Genomic DNA, 25,104 nt, shown 5'->3' with positions numbered 1-25,104 from the left:
TTTTTTTTACACGGCAAACTTCAGATTTTTTTGGTATTATTGGATTAATCTTTTTAAACTTCGGTGCACCCCTTCTTGCATATATCTTGCAATTATTATTATTATTATTATTATTATTATTATTATTATTATTATTATTATTAAAAACAAAATAGCACTTTTCTAAATCAAAATTTACCATAGGGCAAACATTGGGTATGGTAATAACAACATCTTTTCAGCAAAACTCATGCCTCTAGTAAGTGTGATTTAGTATTATTAAGTTGAATTCATTTAGAAAAAAGCATAACCTAAGTGCATGCATGTCTTGCATTTCAGTGAGAATCATACATAGTGCGCTACGTAATTTTGCCACCAAAAAATTATTATGCATTGTGAATTGTTGCCAGACAGTGATCATGAATGTAAGTTAAAAAGATTGTTTACTACCACCTCCTTATTATTTTATAGCTTGACCATTGAGCTGGTAAATCTACACATTAATGGAACCTGACCAAGAAACGGCTGCTTCTTCATTTTTGCTTGCTTGTTTGTAATGAAATAAAGTTATAAGAACCTTTTTTAAATATAACATCACAGTGGTCCTGTGTGATTTTCTGAACCTGCAACCTGTCTTGGTGGACTTCACTTGAAAACTGGAAGAGGTTAAACATTGGAGTGCACAGATGCTTTTCTTTGGAATATATATATATATATAACCCCACCTGGAAGTGGAACTTATATTATTATAATATATAGCATATAATATAGGAAGCAAAGTTTTCGAAAACAAAGATATTACATGCCTGACTAAATGTGCAATTTGCATTTTTCATATCCTGAAATAAAAATAATGTGGGAATTATTTTTTTTTATGGTTGTTTTAAACATGAGATCAGTGTAATACTCACTGTTTGGTGTCACTAAAAGTATTGGATTCTTATTTTGTGGCATTATAATGTATTATTATGTCGATTATGAATAGCCAGATGAAATATAAGCTTGGAATGATTGGCCAGGAATATGGAATTTCAAAATCATACTGGGAATATAACACCATACAGTGGATTAGGGAATTTAGTTTGTAGTATATTCTTAGAGGAAGGGTTGTCTGTTAATTGAAATCTGATAAATACAACTTGTAGGTTAATTACTTTTCATTTATCCTGTTGCAGACTCCTACTGCCACTTACAGTGTGTATTTTGAAAGTGTAGTTTCCCATACGTTTAATGTATTTGATATTTTCTTTACCATGTATTCTTTGCAAATGTAGTTTCATCTTTACATATATGTGGTTTCAGTTAAAAACCAAATAAACAGAGAAGCTAAACACATTTTTTTTTTCCTCATAATATCTTGACGTCATGTGTAACCAAATTGTTTGTTTGTTTTTTTCTGAGTACAATTTATCAGTGTGCTCCATGGGGGGAACAGAACTTGCATATCCTAGATTTATCCTTCTCTTGTTTTGATTATTTAAAGAGGTAAGAAGTGACTGTTACGCCAGTGAAGCGAGAAGCACACGTAAGTGCCCAACTAAGATTAGCTGTAAATGGTAGTAAGATGTCTGGATGAAATGCACATTGGCTGTTCTGTCAGTAATTACACCTTCTAGCAGGCTCCTCATTCAACTGTAATTACTGTTTGGAAGAAGACTGGGTAAACGATGTGTGATCCCTCTGAAGTGCAAAGCAGACCCATTTTGCTTGTTCTTTGAGAACTGCATACAGTTCACTCACACAAATATAGTTTAGGGGGCAACACAAACAGTATCTCAAGTGGTTTATTTTTATTAAATCTAATCTCTGTTGAAAAGGAGTTAAGCCGATCTTTATTTGACACTCCTCTGCTGCTGTTTGTTTTACCTTTGGGGAAGGGATATCTTTGTCTCAAAAGAAAAAGTGCTTCTAACTTTATTCAAGAGATCAAGTAAATGTTTTCTCACATGACTTATCAATGTAAACTGCAAACCTCTTACATGTACTGCCTGCTATCTACACCCATATTCAAACAAGTGATTGCTACTCCTTGATTAAGTAGTATGTTTATTAACCATTTATTTCATCCTGATCACACCTGTTTCCTGTTGCAAAGCACCCCAATGAAAGTAAACATACTTGCACATTTATGTTATATTTTTATTCAGATGTAAATGTGAGATTAGTATAAACATTTTCTATTTTTTTAAACTGCTTTCCAAAATAGTTTTCCATTCTAAAAACAGTATTTTAAATAGAAAAAAAATATTCTCTTAAAATTCTATTTAAATTAAAAATAGAAAATATTAAGGTATTTTGTAAATAGTAACATATTTTCATGCCCATACCCATCCTTTGGCAGGTTGCCTCGGAGATCAGCCTTCTGGGGATCACTTTTGAAAACAGCTGGTGGCAAATAATAAAGAACTGGAAAAAAGCTTAAAAAAAAGCAGGGTGGTAGGAAAACCCTGCACATAAAAAGAGGTCAGGGCAAAGCCCTGCTGTGAAATTATATTTATTTATTTTTAGAACAGGGTCTCCCCCTCCCCTGTGTGTGATTTATTGTATTTATATATGACGGGGAGAGCCGTAAGTTTTGTTTATTTGAATGTGTTCTGGCAGAGGCGAGGCTGGCAGCTTTTCCTCTGCCAGTAGTTAATAAACTCGTGCAGATTGTGGCCGAGGGGTAACAGAATAATTACTAGCTAGTTAAACCCCTTAGCCACGGTATAAACTCTGCAGCTCTCGACACTTCGTGAGGGTGTTCGAGAGGAGGAACGAGAGCGAGCAAGCAAGCAAGGAAGGAAGGAGAGAAAAGGAGGCGATTGCCCAGCCTGACCTGGGTTTTGTTATTATTTTATGTTCATGATTTTATTTTGTTTAAATCATTTATTTTGCTCTGTGAGCAGAGTTTTTGTGTTTAAATTTTTTATTTTTGTTTGTTTAAATAAACGGTGCTCGGCGCGTCTTTTTCCCTGCAGTACTGTGTCTTTGTTTTTGTTCCTGCATTCTGGCCTGACATCACACACGCCATCCTGTCACAGACTCTTTTTACTTTTTTTACTCTGCATTTGTAGCTGCTATAGCAGGTGCTTTTCACATGTTAAGTTCGGCAGGTGTGCAGTATGGCTTTTTAAAGAACTTACGTGCCTCAGGCTTCTGAAGTATTTATTTTCATGGGATTTTAAAACCATTTTCCTAAAGTTCAGTGTCTTTTGGGACAATGATCAAGATAGTGACTGACTGAAAGAAAACAATTCTCCTTTACCAGCATTAGATTCAAGAAGTAATTTAGAATCTGGAGTCACTCTTATTGTGGTTTGTTTTAAAGACCTCCATTTCACTCTAGCATTTGTGAATTAATTAGCAGGTAATTCCTGTTGTGTCGTGTATTAGTAACAATGTCTGTATGCACAATACGTTTTAATATATTCCCATCACCTCTCCCACTTCAACAGGAATCCTCAATGTGTGAGAGAGAAGAGCTATATATACTGTAAAGTGCAAGAACAAGACTCCTCCAAGCTACTTCTTATGCCTGGGCTCAGAGACGAGCTGGTTTTGAAGACAGAAAAGCATAGGGTATTTGCTGCAGTTTCCCTCTAGGGAAAGTCAATATTTCTACTTAGTATTTAAGTCGTATAAAACAGGGCTGTGGGTAAACATAATTCCATTTAAGCACCTTTGTTAGACAGCTGTCTGCGCTTTGGCTGACATTAGATGTTGTGCTTGCAAATCTACACATTTTAACCTTTATATTTGATATTTCCTTACCAGGCTGAGAAGCTGTGTAAAACACATTTCTGAATAAACTGCTGTCATTGTAAGTAACAGTATTTACTTTGCTTAAGAATGTGGTAACATTCTAGTTCAGGGAACTCTTATAAGTAGTTCAATACAATCTATAAACAGTATATTCATTTTGCTACCAATAATTCATATTTTGATTAGAAATGACACTGAATGACAATATAGTTAGATTTTTGCGATAACGTTATATTTGTTGTAATACATATTATGATACATATATAAAACTACTTTAACAGATCTCTAAACTAAAGTGTTACCGGTAATAATGCTATGAAAAGCAACCAGTTTAAAACACACCAAAGAACACACCACACAAAGCTCCAGGTTGTAAACTGAATACATGAGGAAATACAATTATAAAAATGTATTTGTAACATTTTAAAGAACATTGTAGATAGTAGTTCAATACAGAAGAAATCACAGTAAGTTTCCTTCATGTTTATATTCGGTAGTAGTTTTACATTTTTATTCCCTCAAAACATTAACAGAAACAGTTAACATCCCACAATAAGAAACCATGCACTACATCAAAATAAACCAATATAAATGATATTATTGTGATGTACACTGTTGTTTTAAAGCATATACTAGGACTATTTAGAAAACACATTCAACTGTAATGCCTCTTAAATGTAACACATAGTTTTTTATAAGAGTATAAAAAAAAAAATCATGGCTACTCAGCATGCAACAAAAGAAAACGCCCCCATGCGAGGGAAACAAACATAGAGAGATTTGGGTTCAAGTTGTCTCGGTGTACACACGTCAATTGAAAGACTACTACAAAAAACATATCCCATGCAGTAGCTTCTCTGCATTTCTCCTCTTGTTTACTTTTGCCTGTTTGTCTGCTGTACTCCTTCATGGCGAGGGAGCTTTAAGAGAATTGCAGGATCCCCCCTGGCTTCCACCTGTAGTTGTTTGTCCAACCCACTGGAAAGAGAAATATGTCTTTGCGGGAATTGCAGGTTAAAAAACAAACAAACAAACAAACACATTTATTTAAACCCACCATTAATACATATTTATTTACAGGCAGGCCTGAACGCTGCCGCAATACCGAGTAAAACTAACGTGCTTGCAAGTATTAAAGGGCTACATCATCTTCACCTCATACTTTGCACTATAAACCTCACAGATAACTCCAGGTCTTTGTTTTCCATTCAAATAGCATAATTACCCATTACAGTGGGCATCAGGTCTTCATGATAATTAGTCTTGTTCCGGTACACATTGCCTGTGATATGAATCTCCTAGATATACAGGCTGATGAAAGCATTTATGCCATGTCTTCTTGATATTTGCATCTTCTCTTACACTACAAGAAATAGTGTTGCACTGGCAATTGTACACAGGGTATTAGTTGTTTCTTTAATTAGTCATGCTAACTTTTCTGTTATTAATGTCTAGGTCATTTCTATTCACTCTTTAGCCATTTCAATTGATAAATCAATATTGATTGTTTTTGGTAACTAATTATGATTTACAGTACAAAGTTCAAGTATCATGTCATAACTTGGATGATCTTCAAAAGACTGTAATGATTTTTATGCAGCAGCCATTTAATGGTCTTGGTTAATCATGAGCAAAGAGCCCTTTGATGGGTTTTAAAACCCAATCACACTTTCAATCCATGATAAAAAATAAAAAATAAATATTAACTGGGCTTTTCCCTCATTTCTAGTCACATTTAGCAGACATTGGTCTGCAATTTAGCTTGAAGCGTGCTTGTACATGAAAATTGAAACATCATGTATGTTTCATAGACAAAAGCTTACCTCAGTCAGTGGGTGCCAGTGAGCTATAGGTTTTCTAGGATATGTCAACATTTCATTCCAGTGGTCCCGTCCAAGGCTCTCAGCACTGCTGCCTACTCGACATATGCCAATGACCTCATTGTGACCTACACTGTAAAAATGTGTTCTTAAAATGATCAGTTACTGTTTTCTGTGAAGTCATCCCTAATGTGAGATAAACAAACAGTTAATATGTTAGACTTTTATTTTTTTAAATCCCATGAAAAGGTATATGCCCCCAGCAGAAAAATATGCATGGGCATATGAGTATTCCATGGTTATATCCGCCTGTTATGAATGCAAGATGTTACTTGTTGGTTCCCTGTGGCTCACCAAGTCAAAACAATAATGTTTGGAGTGTAGAATGAGCCATGGAAAGATGGTTCAAGTTTCACTCATGCAATCTTGACTGGGAGTCCACTGTATGCATCGCCCTTTGAACTCCCACAGGTTACAGAGTGAAATCAAATAGAGCTAGGTTCGCCACAGTGACCACTACTGGTCAGCCGGACTTGGATACAGTCATCAGGGTTCAGTCTCTTGGAAACAACTGTTTCAGGGTCTGACCAGTGAAAAGAGGTAAATAGTTTGACAGCTGGAATGGAGCTCATCTATACTGAATATAACTAGTAAAAAAAAGGGGGAAACATTAAAAAAGTACACATTTTTCTACATGCTTACACAAATAGTAAGCATGGGATGTAATGCTATTACATTTAAATGATTTATAGAGACAGTGTGTCCATTAGTAGGGTGTGTTCACATATTTACGTCATCCTTTATTGCAGTGAGAGATATGAAGAGAAACTATGCTGAAACCATTTCCAGTATGTGTGCGGTTACATTGACTTACACCTCATTAAAAGAGTGCTTCTCCATGGAAGGATCAGTTAGCTCTGCTTGACTTTATCCTCTATTAACAGTTTATAGTTTACACGGTTGAAGTGAATAATATTTGTGTGCTTATATTTTTGGTTTGATGTTTGATATGGGTAAGTAATTATGTTATAAATACATATGTATTCTTCCTAGTCATATTACTCTGTATGTGTCCTTTAAACAGTTCTGAAAAACTGAAAGAAAAAATGTGTCTCACCGGTCATAGTCCATGACAGCTATTAAAAGGCTAATTTGGTCAATATTTTCAGGAGGAACATCAAAGACTATGGCTTCATTGTAAATGGGGTTTAATGTGTTTCTTTTTGTAGATGTTTTCCTTTTCTTTAATCTCCTTCCTTCACACATTAAAGAAACCTTTACATAGGGGTCTGTAAAAACAAAAACAATGTGGCAAGTTAGCAACGAATCAATGTAGAAATGACGAGAGAGAGAGAGAGAGAGAGAGAGAGAGAGAGAGAGAGAGAGAGAGAGAGAGAGAGAGAGAGAGATACACATTTGAAAATAGGAGATTAAGAATGAAGACTTAGTTAGGAATTCTAGCTTATATAGGTCAGTAAATGTATGCCTTCAGGGAGGAGACGAGCATCTTTTCATTAGAATTCTAGCTGTAGCTAAAAGACGTCCATCTAGAAAATCTTTCTTGTGTTTACATTCATGTTTTTTTTTTTCTGAGCAGGGGGTAGCTCTTAAGTCTATTGCAAAATACTACTTACCTCATCTTCAAAAACTAATAACACCCATATTACAATACTCACTGCAAGATAAACCTACTGGTACCAAATAAGAAAGGCAATCTATACGTGTCCCAGAGCAAGTATACGGTACAGCATTTCTTCCATTTAGTGGAGGTCATGCCGTAGTTTATTAAGCATGCATTAAACATCTTTTTAAAGGTGTTGCTGATCAATAATTACCACGGTGCACTGTTATATCTTGTTATTATTTATAACTATCTAATATTGTCAGTAACATACTCTACCCAAGTATAAATACTCTAGCAATTATGTATAACAGAAAGGGAATTCAATGCAAAGCAAAAAAAAAACATTATGTTTGCTTAATGTTTTATTGCACTGTGGTATCTGTTTTATTGCACATGGTGACTTTTTTTTTTTTTTTGGCCCTTTTGTAAGATAACTATGGTCAGGTTTGAAAGTAGCTGCCTGCTTCACTGCATGCAGAGTGGTTAAGGAGAAGTGACAAATACAATAATACAAAGATTCCTACCTGATGCACCAGTGATGTCCATGGCTTTCAGATTTCTTGCTTTTATCATAGTAATAGTCAATCTGCCCGCAGTTGGAAGATAACACAGAGAAAACATAAGGTCTCCAAGATCCACATTATCCTAATAAGAGAAAATACATGTAGAAAAAAATAAATATAATGATCACACAAAAAACAGGCTATAAAAATACATCACTCCCCACTAAAATGAATGAAAATTAAACTGTAACACAGGATCTGTTATAAACGATCAACAATACTTCATTAAATGATTTTTAAACAAGAGGTCATAAGAATAACATATGTAAGTTATAAGAAAACGAACCACTATCAAAACCGTTAATAACACAATTTGAGAAGTTTTATAAATGGATCGTTAAACAATGGTGTGATTAACCTGTTTTTTTTTTTTTAATAAGGTATGAGACAGGTTTGAAATAGAACCCTGAATTCACTTTCATCATGACCCACATTCTCCTCATACCCACTTGTATTAATAGACACGAAGAATTCATGAGACTTGATGTAGGCTTCAGTTAAAAGGGGACAAAATAACCAAGATTTATCTAATTGTTCTATAAATAAGGAAAACAACTATCGTACATGTTTAACCAAATCTCAGTTCATGCAAAACATATTTTATCCAGCCCCTTTAAAGCTCAAAAGAGTGAGTTTATGTTTCTCATAGAAAGGATTGTTAATACACAAATACGGATTCAGAGCAACACCACAATTCTTGCACGTTCATTATTAGGTCTCCTCACCAAAATCCTTTAAATAAAATCGATGAATCCTTTGATTCAGTATTTATTTTTTTTTAAAAAAGTTTTCATATATATATATATATATATAGTATAGTATATATATATTGTATATATATATATATATATATATATATATATATATATATATATATAGTATATTATATATCCCCCTCCTGTTTGTCGTCCGCGGTTCGAAATGAACTATTTAGCCTAGACTAAAGTTTCTAAAGAGTAAAGTTGACAGTCGACCCGTGTCTGTTGGGACTGGTCTTTTTCAATACTGAAAATAGCATGACGGCACAAAGGTCACACTGATAGTCTACAGAGATTTAGTTAGAACTTCAAATGGGCTGAGGTTACATAGTGTATAACAATCTATGAGCTATAATGTTGATGGACGAGCCAAGTCCGGCTTATTTACTGGTATTGGTAACTTGACGAATGTATTGTCTACTTCCAATGTCACAGTATGTATAGTTCCGTTAAAGTCTAAATTATTCCTTACTGTGATCTGAAAACAAGGAGATAGTGTTATGGCTGGCTGTGACAAACCCACAAAGCTAATCGTACTATTGCCATATACATCAGACAGTGACAAAGTAGTCCGTCAAAGCGAGACACGCAAAGACAACATTTTCATCACACATTAACAAACGTAATTTAGGAATAATTTCAAAGACTCAAGGAACTTTAATCAAACAGCTATGTTTGTCATTAGTGCTTTGGCCTGCAATGAAGCATTAATCTCTGACACAGTGCTCACAACCTGCTACAAAATTGATCATGAGGACAGTTGAAATAAAAGACAAGGTCAATTGTCTACAGTTAGTGATCACTATTGGGAATATTAATGTTATTATAAATTAAACAAATGTTTTTGTGCTTGAAGATATTTTTAATTCGTTTTTAGTTTATATTATGTACGTGGTGTTTTTTGCTGTTTGAAATGTATAATGACAGTTCCCTGCATTTTCCTGAAATCAAATCAGCGGTAGAATGATCGGCAAAACAGGCTTGTGCCTGATCAATGGAATTACAGTTACGCATTGGGATTTAATACAGCTGGCAGAAAACTGAAAGAGCCTATCTTATCACCTTGAGGCTTAGTTGCTACTTGTATCTGTTTTCATGGTGGAGAATGTAGTTTCACTGCATCACCCCCAAATATACATTCAAATTCACAGCTATCAAACCTAATAGAACCTGTTTTCATTGCCATTGCTCCAATAGGTACTGTAGGAAGCTGAAGGTCACAGCGACTGGAATATTCCAAAATGCAAGCTGTGCAGTTAACATTCTGCAGTGAATTTAGCTTATAGTCAGAGAAATTAACAAACTTAGTATGGGAGCATCATCCCACTAAAGGATTGAAATGCAAAAACCACAGAAAGCAAAAAAATATTTCCCCTTCCTAAAGATGCTTTGTCTGTTGTTAAAGCTGAATAGGGTTTCTTTTACTGCACTACTCCTTTAGCTGAATCTTTTGTGAAGCAGATTCACCCACAACTGCTTGCCCTGCAAAGTCAACATGTATTTATTCCAATTCCTTTACACAGGGAAATCTGTATGAGGCTACAGATGTGCCGTGGTGGGAATACAACAAAACAAAAACAAAAACAGCTCATAACATGCGCTGATAGTTGTATAAAAACAAAAGAAACATAGCAAAATCTAAAAGCAGAAATGTGTTTTTCTCATGTTTCATTTACTGGCTAATGTCAAGTACTGGGGGATGTAATAAATAAATTAAAAAAACATTTGTTTTTATATAGCACCTTTCATAGTGGACCACCATCACAAGATACAAGACTAGGGTGTGTGAACTATGCATCAGCTGCAAAGTCACTTACAAGAACGTCTTGCCTGAAAGACAGAGCACAAGCAGTGTGACTTGCTCGGGGTCACACAACAAGTCAATAGCTGAGCTGGGATTTGAACCTGGTACCTCCTGTTTGCAAAGCTGTTTCTTTAACCACTGGACCACACAGCCTCCAATATGTAAGCAGTCTCCTTAGGTTTAACAAGGAGGCATTCAAGATAGACAATTCCTGCAGGCACCAGTTATGAACATCTGTTCCCTGTAAAACCTAAATACATGTTTTAAAAAATTAATTAAAAAACAAAAGTCCTTGTTTTATTTGGATCAAGTCCTGGTACGGTTCACTGACAATCTGGTTCATAGACTTTCATTTATTAATACTGTTATTAAAAATTATCACTTGCTGGTATTGTCAAACCCTATACTTTGGCCAATGCTTCCCCGAATTTGTGAAAGTTTTTTTTTTTCAGTGTGGAATATACCACAGTAAGAAGACCCTCTTATTATGAATTAAATGGTTCATAATCAAAGTTAAAATATGGGAATAAAAAACAATCCCATAATACAAAGAAAATTCTCTGCAATGAGCCAGACACTAACAATATTCTATTACCTCCCACTCCTGCACATATATCGCTATCCATGTTCTTTCTTTTCCCAGTAAAAGGCTACTGAAGTTGAATGAATTACTGTACAGTACTTATTCATTTACTATATGAAATTCATTCTATATATTCACTGTTCATGTTTCTTATGCTGTCCTTTAAATAGATTTCATAGGAAAACAATTCTTAGATTTAAATACTTGAGAATTGTATATTTTGGGATATGAAATCACACAACTGATTGATCGACAGGACATGCCTTCCTATTTCTCAGAATACCACATGCATCGTGCTGATAAGCAATTTGAATGTTAATGTGTTCTTTTTTAAGGTTGGTTTTGTCTTGTTTTTCATTGAAGCCTAATGAGAATTTCAAAATACTCCCACACCCTTTTTATTGTGGAAAATCAATAAGACCCCATGTATGTTTTGTTTTTAGTTTTTTTTTTTTTTATATATATATATATATATATATATATAAATAATCGCTTCAAAATGCAGTAACTAATCAGTATATATAACAAAAACAAAATTTGGGAAAAAAATAAAATAAAATAAATACAGCCGTTTTCGACTGGCTTAAAAGCTTTTTGAAATTGTGTTTTTATGTCAATATGTTTTTTTGTGCAGCGTTGTACTTGGCATGGTAATCTGCCTTTTTGTTTTGCATTCCAGCGTTTGACTAGAATTTACAGGTGACACAGATACTTATAACCTCCTGATGCTGCAGGTAGTTGCAGGAGTTTCGTGATCAGTTTACAGTATGATAGAGAGGCAACAGCTTGCGTACTTATCTGCATCTGAATCTTCGAATGGTTGATCACCCTAACAGTGGCAAATATGTGCCCTAAACACACAGAACATAAAGCTTAAGACACCACCAAAACGGTTTCAATGAGCCCTAAAATGGAGTATGTTTTAAGGGCATGAATAAGTGATTACTGTTGCGTACATTGAGCTGTGCCGCTCCCTGCACTATTCACTATTCAATGTGGAGTAGTTGTGCTCTAACTAAATTCAAAGGTCCTAAAGCACAGACACAGAAATGAGAATGACTATGCTGTGACAAGTAGAACAAGGTAGACATGGGAATACTGGATAATGATATGTCCCTCAATCCTATACCATCTTCTCAAAAGCATGCCTTTACTGCCAGTTCTAATATAGGTCAGAGTTATGAATTATAACTCAGGGTGGGGAGGTATAGCATATTCAGAGCACCAAGTATATTTTTGTGTCACATGGCCTTTTTGCTCCGGTAACATAAATAAATCAGCAGTATGGATGTGTTAATAATTTATGATGTTTCTCAAGATGGCAAACTACAGTCATAACAAATACTCTTATTTTTATAATGCAGCATCGGAACTAGGCATTAATCTTGTGCAGATGCAATAAACAATGGATTTATCGCTTATTGATAGCCATGGATTTTAATTAATCGTTCACTGATCAATTAATCACCCTGGTGCCCTACGCGAAGTCTGACTAACTAGTTCCGATCAATACCTGTCGGATATTCAATTATGATCTTGTCTATTTCAAAGTTATTTTGTGCACCACAGTAAGTACAACAGTTATATTCCTGTTTATACTTTAATGTGTAATTGGTGCCAATTTGTGATACATTTGTCAAACTGATGCTGACTGTTCATATATTCAACGTTGACAAATGAAGTTGCCAAATTATATACAAATGATTAGCAATTTATTTACTGAAGTTCTGTGGGTAAGTAATGCTAAATGATTGATAACCTGTTATAAATAGCAGCAGGTTCTTTTTTTTTCAGCCGATGACATGATAATACTGCTATTAATTAATGGGCTCTGTTCTTTTTAGCAGAAGGCTGAGAGAAAACTGGAGCCAAACAAAGGTCATTTTTCTTCTGTCTTTCCTGATCTCCAGTCTGCTTCATTTACCTCTGGAGTTCCACTGAGCTTTTACCAGTCAGTGGCAGAATAACTACATCTGACTAATTTTGTATGCCGAATATAATGCACCATTATTTCGTAATTAATAAGCCTACATTATTCAAAATGTTTAACATTATGTACGTTTGAAAATTGAACTCTATTCTTGTTAATACTGTATTTAAATAAGGTTTGGCATTTTATCAAGAGGGTAAACAAGGTTTGGCATTTTACCAAGACAGGTTCGTGTAGCACAGTGCAGTGAGTAAATTGCATAGACCATGTTGAACTCTTGAAGGAGGAGTCTCCTGTGGTTTCTCAGACTTCTGTTGCAAAAAAAGTTGGCGTGTCAACATCATAGGTGCAATTCATTGTGTTGAGGAATAAAAAAAAAAAATAAATACTCGTATTTTAAATGATGTATTTAACGTTTAACCATAATGTGATGTGATTTCATTGTTTTTCTTTTCATTAAGAATCAAAAAAGTGTGCATTGGCTAGTCTCAATTTTTCCTTCTCCTGAGGCGTCCAGTGTCCCGAACTGCACCAGCTGTACTACTACTACTGCTGCTGCTACTACTATTACAACTACCACTAATAGCAATAATAATATCAAAACAGAATGTTATTAGTTTCATCCCTTCACACTAGCCCCTAAAGTTCAGCCCACGTCCAGCTTTAATGCTGACTTGCCGGGTGGGCACTAAAACACAGTTGCTAAATCACATATGTGGGTAAAGTTTGTTTGCCCAAACATGCGCCTGATTTTGGTGCACTAACTGTCCGCAAAAGTGTTTTACAACTGCTTTAGGGGTTTGCGAACGCTGCTAAGTAGGGCCAAGAAGTCCATTTTTTTTTTTGGTTTATTATTTTCTCTTTGGCAGGTAATTTTAACATATCTTATCATCCACAGTTTTCCCTCTCTCCTGCTAGTTTACTGTTAGACACAACTTGTGCTAAATCAACAAACACCTACGAGGCATCTGCTGAGCTGCTTCACATGATATTCTGTCAAGATAATATTTGTCAGCCTTAGAAAAGGGGTAATACTGTGAATTGAAATTTCAGTAACCTTCCAGTGAGCTGTGGGTAGGCAACCTTGGCATTTCCAGCCCAGGTCTTTCTTCCAATCACATCCTTATTGAACCTCTGACTAGGCCATTAGACACTTATTCTCAAGTTCTGTTTTTACAATTTTATACACACAAATGTACTGTACTAAAGATTGAATTACATTTAAAATTTTCTTAAATCTGCAACTCCAACTTTGCATTAGCTGCAGAGTCACTAACAGCAATGTCTCACCCGAAAGACAGAGCACAAGCGACTTCCTCAAGGTCATAGTGAGTCAATGGCTGAGCTGGGATTTAAACTGGGAACCTCCTGGTTACAAGCCCATTTCTTTAACCACTGGACCACGCAGTCTCTTACTGGCTGCAGGAGTGAGTAGGGATGAGGTCTCACACCAACATGACAAGCCTCATTATCTTGAGCACAGATTATATTATCAGATATAGAGGAGCAAAGGGAGCAAGTGGCAACGCTGAACAGAAATGACATTTCATAGTTGCATGGAAACATGAGTTACAGTTTTGGATCAGCCTTAGAACTGCAGTTCCTTGTGTTAAAAAGTACTCTGGCATTTACATTTATGTGTATGATATTTCAGCTTAATTTCAATGGACACTCTTACAATAAATGTTTCCTATATCTGTGAGCATTTATTTCCTAAGACCCCTGAAAACTGTTCTGTGTTCTTTATGATGGTTATGTGCTGTGATGGGTTTCATCTAAAAACACTTTCTGCTATATACTAATTGAAGTGAATGGTGACGTTTTCATTAAGCAGTTTATCAAACTTAAATAGATACTGGCACAATATTTAAGCTGTTATACCATCAAATGCTGTTTTGTCTTAAACTTTTGATTGATTAAAATAGTTTTTTTTTTCTGAATATAGTACTTCAAAGCACTTTTTTTTTCTAAAATCGAATAAAAGCTATTACTTTGTGTAAAGATGTTTAACTATTTTACTTAAAAATAAAAACATCTCTATTTCTTGCCCTGTTATTAACTCAGATTTCTTGGTCGCTAAGGATCATGGGAGTCAATTTATCACAACACACAGTGATTGAAAGGGAGTTCCAGTGTAAAAAATAAATAAACAAACATGCGTTCAATTATAAACTGTTTGTAAAAAAAGAAAAAAGGTACTTACCGTGGTGACATATTGAATGTCTCTCCAGAGATTTGTTTCTCTTGGAAAATCCACCAAATCTAAAAAGTTGTCTACTACTACCTGTCCAATAATATCATGCCTGGAGAATCTGTCGAAGTCGTACACACTGAAGTGCAGCTTTCGCGAGGGCAGTTCGTTGTAGGCCACAGGGAATAAGAAGACCTCATCAAACACAGGGTTCAGAGTTTTCCTGTGCACTTTAGTCTGGTGTTTGGTTTTGCGATCAGGCAGTAAGTAGATCTTCACATAGGGGTCTGATGTGCCAGAGAAGTCTTTGGCTGGCAGGTCAACCGCTTTGTGGATTTTAACAATCAGCTGTTCCAAGTCACAGTCAAATTTAAGAATGAAATTGAGCTTTCCACAGGATTTGCTATTATTTCTCTTTCCATCATCGGTATCCACAGATCTTTGTTTATACAGCTCAGGTTTAATCCGCCCAAGACCTGTGAGGGAATCCTGCTTTTGAAATTGCTGGATACTGAAATCCGGGTTGGAGAGATTCAGTTGCCTCCGTATTGAGTTGTGCCTTTGAAAAAAAAAAGAAGAGATATTTTTAAATCCATCATTATAGTATCATTTAACATGCACTAAAGAAATCCAATGGCATGGACCTTTATAAAGCTGTAATCCCTTTACTCTTTAGACTGCACTGCTGATCTAACACCTGCAGGGAAACATATTTTTTCATCTTGTAACACAAGCTCATACTAAGCATAAAAATAGCCAAAAAAAAGGCAACTAACCTAACAGAAGATGTTGGTTCAGTAATCTGCCTCTGCACTCGCACATTGTGGATGCAGTTCTCTTTCACCACTGACTCGGCTTCAAGCGGGATGTCAGGGGAGGTGTGGCTGATCTTCATGGCAGACTCTGGAACGGCGGTGGCTTCCTTCACATAATCCTGGCCGTACTCATTGTCGTTGACCTCCACATCGGTGTAAGTGAGCTGCTCGGACTGACTCTCTTTGTTTGCAGAGGAAATACCACGTTCACGCCACGGGATCCAACACAGCTTCCAAGAGACAAAAAGAGACACACCAAAGAGAGCTAGTCCACAGGCCGTCACAACCAGAGAGAGCAAGCTCACTGACACATCTGCAAGAAAGAAACAGCAGCTTAGTGTCATTGGAATGGTGGATATTAAGGCACTTAACTTTTGCCCACATTGCATTCCTTTGGCTATACTATGCATTTACAATAGTTTACCACAGTTTACCATTGTTTGCCATGGTTATTATTATTTTTTTAATATACTATTTAGCATAACTATCTGGTTTCTTTTACTGCATTCGTACACTGTGCTATGCTTTTACTATAGTCAACTTTTATATTGCATGTATTCCAGAGGATATCATTTTATGTGAATGTCTACTGACACTTCCCAGAGGTCTTCAAATCCACTGCAGGTTCTATTTTATAACATCAATCATACACCTTCTTTAAATCTCATTGCTTTACATAAAACTGCAGCTTTCTAAGATTATGTTACAGTGACATAAATAGCCACATCCAAAACCAGTTTCCTAGAAATCACTAAATATGTTGTCTTTTTGTAGTACCCATGGTGAGTTTCAACGCTGGATGGAGCTTCCATTAATAATTTCATGTTTTGATTGACCTTTGAAAAGTAGTCTTTTAGGTTTGAGCAAGACTATTCCAATTCAAGGAAGAATGTCTATAATAAAGACATAATTACATATTCTGCATTACCCATCCACATGCAACCATGGAGACTATAGTCTTTGGTAGTCCTTAGAGGTTTATAATCAATTAAAGATTTGGGCTAAGGAAAGATGTTATACAACCTTTTATTTTCTAATTTCTAATAATCCAGGGGTGAGCAATTCGAGTTAACCCGAGGCCCACATGTGCTGCCCTCAGGCGTGCAAGGCCTCCATTACTCCAAAACTGAACGGATTGGTTATTCAATATTGAACTCTTCAATTTTGATAAATTAGTGATTTTAGATAATATGACTGCCGGTAAAACATAAGTTAGTGCTTATTTGGTTGACCTTTGGGGGGGTCAAATAAATAAGCAAATCAGTAAGCTGTATAGGTCTGACTGACAGAAACAATCCTTGCAGGAAATCATTCACCTGGGCAGGTGTGTTCTGTTCGTAACAAGTCAATGCATTTAAAGGGGCGGTTCGTGCAATTCACATTGACTTTACATGTTGAGTAAAAACAAATTCATTTGTGGTTTAGAGAGGCGAGTTGAAGAAGCTGGCAGGTCTTAAAGTAATTATGGGGCCTATAGTTGCTGTCCACAGCCCTTCATAAAAACAATCTCCCAGTGAGTAAATAAATAAAGCACTTGGTCAGAACAAACAATTACCTTGTGCAAGAATGTATTAAAGAAAATAATACTCCATTGTTCTCTATGGGAAGTGAACCAGTGAGGGCCACTTCCAGACAGCACTACATTAATACTAGACATGACATGTGGATGTTGGAGCAGGTAAGTGTTACTTTTAAATATGTCTTTATACACTTCTTAGTCAAAAGTAATCCCCAAAGTATTTATGTTTATGTAATCATGTAAGTGTATTTGAAAGCAACTAATAAGTTCACAAATATGGCATGTGATTTTAAAATGTAGCAGTAAGCCAAGGGGCTTAAATACAAGGATGCCCTTTTTAATTATTTCAGCATGTTATACTATTTAAAAAAAAAAAAAAAAAACATAATCATATCACTGCTTTAAAAATCAATGTAGTTTCTGAAGCGCAAGCTTTTTCCTGTGTGAATAATTTTATTGGAAAACAGGATGGTTAAAAAAGGAATCTGGGGCAGATGGGTGTTTTTTTGCTTAGCCTTCTCAATTTTTCACTTGGTGTGAAAATGCATGTTTATGCATGACAGATACTGTTTTCTTCCAGACAGTATAAGAGTATAAATATTGCTTCACTTTATAATCAATAAGACAGCCCTGTGTCATTAATTGGACACATAACATTCCAATTAAACAGCATGTTCTATTTTTATCTAAAAGGATATTTATTTATATTGTACTTATTTATTGAGTTTGCTAACCAGATATAATACAGTAGATGGAGGACAGTCGCCTGGTACAATGTAATAAATTCTAAATTCTGTAGAGGGAAAAAAGCACATTAAAACAGATCCAGACCTTGTTGCACATATCAAAATCAGCTTAGAGTATTAGAAATGGCAAAACCATATTATGCCCCCTCTTCATTCTTTCCATTCTCTGCTATCTAACATCTAGCCTATTTCAGATAGGAGGTCCAGGAATGTACAATGATTTGTTATACATTTGGCAATGACCACAAGTGAACCCCAGGGGAAGGGGTGAAGCTAACACATATTTTATGACTGTGGATGGTGATTTGGTTAAAGGCACAGATGACAATTCATCACAGCTGATAGAGAGTGCCTATAAAACATGAAAACAACTTTTTTTGTAAATAGGTCTACACTGAAATAAAACATCAGCCTTGAAATTGGACTCTTGCTGCTAATGGGACATTTTGGAAGGAGCATCTGTAGATGTCTGCATAGAGCTGTAAAACAGATCTCTCCATTTTAAACCTGAAAGCCAACCAGTTCCTTTGATTATCATGTAAAGAAGTGCTTTTTGGCTCCGAAATTGAATAATCTTCTAGCTTGGTATTCTGAATGGTAATGCTTTAAACTGTTTGTTTATAATATCAGCTTTTTTTACAGTTTTATTTAAATTTAATATAATGTACAAGCAACATGTATCAACATATGTTCTATTATTAATAGTAGTATGTTACAGTAAATTTGGCACTAAACCAAATAACTCTAATTACTAATGCTATTTCACTTAAGTGCTGCTAAATATAGTTCAGTACCAGACCTAAACAGTGTCATGCTGCCCATGCAAAGATCAGCTTGCTCCTGCATGATTAAACAGTCTCTGTTCGTATTTAGTTAGAATCGACCTACACAGACACAGGCAAAGTAGATATAGTGAAGAAGAAATAGGAGGTGAAAAACAAAGCCAATATTTAGTATGCAAGTACGTTTGGTGAAAGAACAAATCTCCACATGTCATTAAACATGAGGCTGTGTGGTCCAGTGGTTAAAGAAAAGGGCTTGTAACCAGGAGGTCAAAATCCCGCCTCAACCAGTGACTCATTGTGTGAACCTGAGCAAGTCACTAAACCTCCTTGTGCTCTGTCTATTGGGTGAGACTTTGTTGGAAGTGACTCTGAAGCTGATACATAGTTCACACACCCTAGTCTCTGCAAGTCACCTTGGTTAAAGGTGAAAGGCATGATTTATGAATGACTGCACAGGTCACACATACAGTACAGGAGTCTAAACATATTGTATGTATGTATGTATGTCCAGTGAAGCTGCCTTTAATGTTCAAGCCCCTGCCCCTTTCAGCACTAGCTGGTATAGTTTGACTCAGCTGGAGTGAAAAAGAATAGCAATAAATAGCTTCCCAGTAAAGGCAGAGGAGAAGGATAAAATTAGACTACGGTTTCAGGTTATTTGTGACGTGTGTTTAATGTAATGGTGCTAATGACCACTCCGTCAGCTGATGATATAAAGTAATACTTGTATACAGGGCCATAACCAGAGCCGGCATTCTACCGAGGTCAAACTTAGGTTCCAAGCTATAGCTGGCAGGACTTATAGGACTGCTTTGTATTTACTATTCAATCTGCAAATCTATGTTACATGGCAAACCAACAGAGAAAGTTGAGGAGTCTTTTTTTACATGAGCATCAGCATTTATGATGCAAAAAAATATATATATATGAGGACACGACGTCAGTGTCCTCATAGCAAGTTACGGCCATGCCTGTATACCATTAATTCAGGCCACTACTTACCACTATTTTAAGGTGTCACAAAGTACAAATTGAAGACACAGACCAGAGCCTTGTGGAAACTCCCCTGTCATCTTGGGTTATCAAAGAATTCAAAAGTGGCTTAAACAGTAGGCATTGAGCTGTATTAACTGCCTTATTTATGATACAGAACCTAGTCAAAACAAGAAACTGTTAACCCCAATTACATCACAGGCTGTTGGTTAAAAAGTAGTGGGGATTATAAGTTCTTGCACTAGTGGTGTTAAATCATTCAGCACTGCTCTACCCCGTTGCCCACTAGAGTGAGTGCTGAAGTACAGTAACATTTACAAACAGCACGGACGAATGGGTCCAACAGGAGCAGACTCGCATTTCTACCTTTGCTTGGTTCAAAATGCACAGTTACAGTAATTATGAATTACTTTGTTTGTTGTGTTCTTCATGAGCTTGATGTGTTGCTACTATGGAAGTTTGATGAATGACAGATCAGAGCCCAGATACACCTACATCTTGGAAATGCACTGTAGTGGCAAAATAGGCTTGATGAATTGGTTTTCTTGTGCAGTGAAGGTAAGAACTTGAGTTCTCTTCATTGAACACGTTTTATCTGTCACTAAAGTTGGTGAGAAGGCTATGAATCACCCATTAGCAAAATGTAGGTGAAAGCCTCCAAGATTAGGATTCTGTTTTAAATGACACAGTATATGAACATCTTGAGGATATATCCTTCCAAATGTTTACTTTTGTAAATCTAAAAAGATGGAGTAATCTGTCTTGTATCCTCCCATCGCATGTCCACCCTTACTGTTTATGCGCCATGATCAAGCTCAACGGAACAGTGTGTGTGTGTGAGTGAGCAAGAACCAGAACCAGGGTTGGACACAGAAGAGTGAGTAAAACAAGTGAGTAGTCGAAGTTTGTTTATTATTGAACAGAAAAGATTAGTTTAAAGATTGTAGATCCCACTAAGGTTTTCATACACTATGTTGTATGTACTCTGTGCTCAACCATTTCTGGGCGTTGATATGTACATAAATCCTGTTTGCCTTTCTAAACAAAGGATTTAGATGAGCTCCCTAATAAAAGCTGAATCTGAAAACAATAATTGTGTGAATATAGTAATTGTTACAGCTCTGTATAATAGTATTTCAAACTTTTTACATCTCTGCCCTTGCTCTGGTCCCACCACAGTCGGATACGCGATGGGCTGCTGACTACAGGTATTATATAAACCCCTTTGACAAAGAAATCAAGCCATTGGCATCAGTTAATACTAACGTTTACAAACAAGCAGCACTAAAACTTGAGTTCTGACTGGGTCTGACTCTGCTTGAGGATATGGTCTTATTTCATACATCGCAATGTCCTATTATACAGGTGAACATTTACAAAAGCTTTACATGCTACACCAGGGGTGTACATGCAAGCTGGCTCGGAATTTGGACTAGACATATCAGAGTCTGAAACAAAGTGTATCAAATTCATTTTTCTGTCACTTACTTTTTTCCACCATGTGTCTGGATGGGATCTAAGTGGAACATGATTCATTCCTACTTGAGTTCAAGAGCCTTCACCCAATTTCTATATGCTCTTTATCTTTAATTGTGTCATCTACTACAGTCTAATGCAATTCCAGTGTAAGTGTAGTCCTGTGGGCTGGTGGACTCAAATGTACACAAGAATGCTACAGATCTTACTCATTATTTATGGGTTACAAGTTCAGTGGTATTATTTGGTCAGGATTGCAAAAGAAGAAGAACTGTGGAAATGTGTGGCTCTGATGTGATGTGGGCAATGTTTAAAAGCAATTGGCACTAATGGACACCTTTGCAGGCAGTCTTTCTGAGAGGCAATTGATGGACGAGCAACCCTTAAGGGGACGGTTTCCTCAGAGCATGGTTGAGCCATGTAGGCTGTGTTGGTTTCTGTTATCACTCTGAATACCAGTACCTCAGTCTCCTTTGCTATTAATCCAGCATATTTTACAAACACTGAAATATACTTTTTATACATAAAAAAATTATTAAAAAAAAGTATAAATACGGCAAACCGAATGACAAATATCTACTGTATTTTTATAGTCCTGAGAGCAGAATTCACAGCTTTCTTTATTTCTTTTAAAATGTATAATTCCTTGATTTGAAGGCTTTTCTTCTCATCTAAGTGGGGCAGGGCACTGACATCAGCTTGCTAAAAATAACTGTTTAACTGCAGCTGGTGTCTGTGCTGTTTTTTTTTTTTTTTTTAAGGGGCATGACTTGAATCTGCAAAGCATAACTGTCTGGTATTTTCAGTTTAGCAAAATTGGGTTCCTTGCTGTCAACCACGCTTCATGTAAAATATATATGTATTATATACCCTTCCACCTCCCCCATTCATACTGATCCAGTATCCACAATTAAATACATTTAGCAGCTTCAAATATCAAGTATATGTTCAGTTATTCAGGTTTATTTTGGATGGGTTAAGTAAACTTAGGCACTTAACTGCTAGAGTTGTTGTGAGATCATGTATGATTTATAACATATGTAACATGGTTTGATAAACATTCTAGTCCCAGGGACTTCCATACAAGCTACTGTTGTTGGTATACACTTACTTGCAAATCTACTAAACACTGCTTTAGTATCAAAAGTGCAAAACTTTTTTTTTTTTTTTTTTTTAACAGGTTCTCTCTATACAATTTATAGTTGAAACTACATATAGAAGGCTACATTTTTTATAACCATTCACATGGAGTTAAAGTAATGAGCACAAAATGAGCACAATGTAACTCTATGAAAGACTCGAGGCAGCAAGATACTATATATATATCATATTAATATATCTATATATATATATTATATTATATTATATATATATATAATATATGAGACTGCCATGTGAGGTCTCGCAGGGCATCAGAGTGGAGCAATACTATTAGCGACTGTATTTTACCAAATGGTTTGTCTTTAAATGGGTGGGGCTCGTATGACTTCATTACAATTTAACTGTTCCATTTACCCTTTACAGTATAATGTATTTGCCTTTTAAATTGTTTGTCATAGAAGTATGTTTGACTATAGTTCACTATAGGAATTGACCCATTTAAAGAAATACATTTAGAATAAACAACACGCACTATGCAAATATATTTTGTTTCGGGGTAAGCAACATTTTATAAATCGGTGAAGACTTATGACACACATTTTTTGTATTTTTTTTTTGTATCTTTAGGAAAATCCAACCAATTAACGTAGGATATTTATGCACAAGCTCCCTTTATAACAACGTGGAAAGTAGGTTACGAAGAACTGTAACAGGTTTCCAGAGCAGTGCCAGATGCAGTTTTGTGAATGAGAATGCATTGCAAAATAACTGAAAAAATATGTATAATATAATTTCACCCATCGATGTCTCACTCGCATGTTTGTTTGCTTTTGTATGTTTTATTTATTTATTTTTACCAAAAAAAAAGTGTTTAAAGCAATTTAAAAACAGAAGTCTTATTCAATAAATCATATTGCGTTCACCAAAAATACTAGTTTAGGGTGATAGATTTACCATTACCTGAATCTGGATACCGGGGTATGGAGCGATAACGGATATAATTTATGAAATCCTGGCAGCTGTCGTTTTGCACCTCCCCTTTAGAACAGAGATCCGATAAGAGCTGCAGAGCCTTTTGACAAATCTCGTCCTCTCTGTCGCCAGGCATTTCCCACCAGCATCCTTCTGAATGGAGGGGCTCTCGGGCAGCACCACACCACTCGATCCCCTTGTTTGACACCGATTCACAGCGCTCAGTGCAGCTGGTCAGCCCAAAGCACGCTTCAGCACAAACGGCCCCCCTCGCAGCTGATGCAAACGGTCTTGAAACCATCCAGATCACTCTTCATTGAAAACCTAAGACTAGTCTTTCCCGTCTGGTCAAACCTGTGATTGACAAAGCCTAAAATAAAAAAAATAAAAAGAAAACACTACAAGACCACTGGATGTTTACCACGGGTTCTGGAATTGTTGAGCGCTACAGTAGTGCGCTGTTCTCCGAAGCCAGTGCTGAACTAATGCTCACGCACAGTCTGCATGAATGGCTCACCATTCTGCTGTCATTCACTTCTCGGTGTGATCACCAAGGGATTCCCATCCTGACTGGGTTCAAACGGCACAGCTAATTACTGTCAGCGTTTGATACTGGATATGTTATTCTGCTTTAGTGTTCCTGGTATGCCTTTAGGTAAACTTAAACTGATGACATATGCGTTGCTACGAGATTTGCATTATATGGGCACTTTGGTAGCTACAAAATTCACACTATAGATATAAAGAACGATTGTATGCATACAAACATATAATATTGGACCACAAATGCACTCGTCTATGCATACATCTGTTATTATCTTTTTTGTTGGTATTTGGACACTAATTTGTTTGGCGTTTTCTATATTATGGTGAGCAAATATACTTTACTAGGAACTTACAAATAAATACGAAAGAGGTCTACTTTTGAAACGTATTGATCCTTAATTGAATGATAACTTAATGTTTATATATAATATATATTATATATCTTTATATATATATATATATATATATATATATATATATATATATATATATATATATTATATATATATATTGCATATTTATTCTGACAGTTATTATTATTTAATAATAATAATAATAATAATAATAATAATAATAATAATAATAATAATAATTAGAACTGCCAAGCAGTTTTACGGCTTCCAAGCCCCAGTACCAGTACCAAACACTTAAACAATTACTGGAAGAAGCGGGTTTAGTTAAAATAATGCATCAAACAGCCATTTTGCTTTCTTTTTTTTTTTTTTAAAAGCCAGTTGTATTGCTACAGTGTCAAGAAAGATGCTTGTGAAGTTTGGAGTTAGTCAAGTAAATTGTCAACTGAGGCAGGTTTAAATTTCAAATGTAAAAGTATAACTGGTGGCCATCTTGTTTTATAAAAAATCACCAGTTTCACATATTTGTTTCCCATTGTTACTGGGACCATAACTACCAAGTCTGGAGTTTGTTGGTCAAACGGTTTTCAAACAGCAGCAGTTTGTTGTTAGGAGCGCGTTTCGATAAGATTTGTGGCAGCCATTTTGACATTAAAATTTATCACAGCAACTTCTGCTTCGCAAACTTGATGTGGGTTTGGATGCTGATGATATATGCCAAGTGTCAGATCAATCACTTCACCGGTTCCCAAGAAGATGATTTCGAAAGGTTTTATCGAAAAATGCGTCACGGCGCCAATTA

General features: G+C 35.8%; 1 protein-coding gene across 1 annotated transcript; it reads right to left on the bottom strand.

Moving 5' to 3' along the window:
• Positions 1-4,025: 4,025 nt before the first annotated feature.
• Positions 4,026-23,863, bottom strand: LOC121294474 (synaptotagmin-9-like). Its single transcript, XM_041218194.1, has 7 exons — positions 23,392-23,863; positions 15,773-16,124; positions 15,009-15,555; positions 7,692-7,812; positions 6,661-6,832; positions 5,547-5,676; positions 4,026-4,701 (listed from the first exon to the last, which is right to left on the bottom strand). The coding sequence occupies exons 1-7, from the start codon at positions 23,702-23,704 to the stop codon at positions 4,630-4,632; spliced, it is 1,707 nt and encodes a 568-aa protein (XP_041074128.1). The 5' UTR covers positions 23,705-23,863; the 3' UTR covers positions 4,026-4,629.
• Positions 23,864-25,104: the final 1,241 nt, after the last annotated feature.

Source organism: Polyodon spathula, chromosome 19 (genome assembly GCF_017654505.1).
Source record: "Polyodon spathula isolate WHYD16114869_AA chromosome 19, ASM1765450v1, whole genome shotgun sequence".
Classification (NCBI taxonomy): domain Eukaryota; kingdom Metazoa; phylum Chordata; class Actinopteri; order Acipenseriformes; family Polyodontidae; genus Polyodon; species Polyodon spathula.
The sequence above is the reverse complement of the archived record's forward strand: the minus strand, read 5'-3'. Positions and strand labels throughout refer to the sequence as shown.

Coding starts and splice junctions, on each gene's coding strand:
- LOC121294474 (XM_041218194.1), bottom strand. CDS start 23,704: ATGGTTTCAAGACCGTTTGCATCAGCTGCGAGGGGGGCCGTTTGTGCT. Junction 16,125..23,391: donor ACCCCGGTATCCAGATTCAG/GTAATGGTAAAT, acceptor TCTTTCTTGCAG/ATGTGTCAGTGAGCTTGCTC. Junction 5,677..6,660: donor GCTGTCATGGACTATGACCG/GTGAGACACATT, acceptor ACATTTTTACAG/TGTAGGTCACAATGAGGTCA.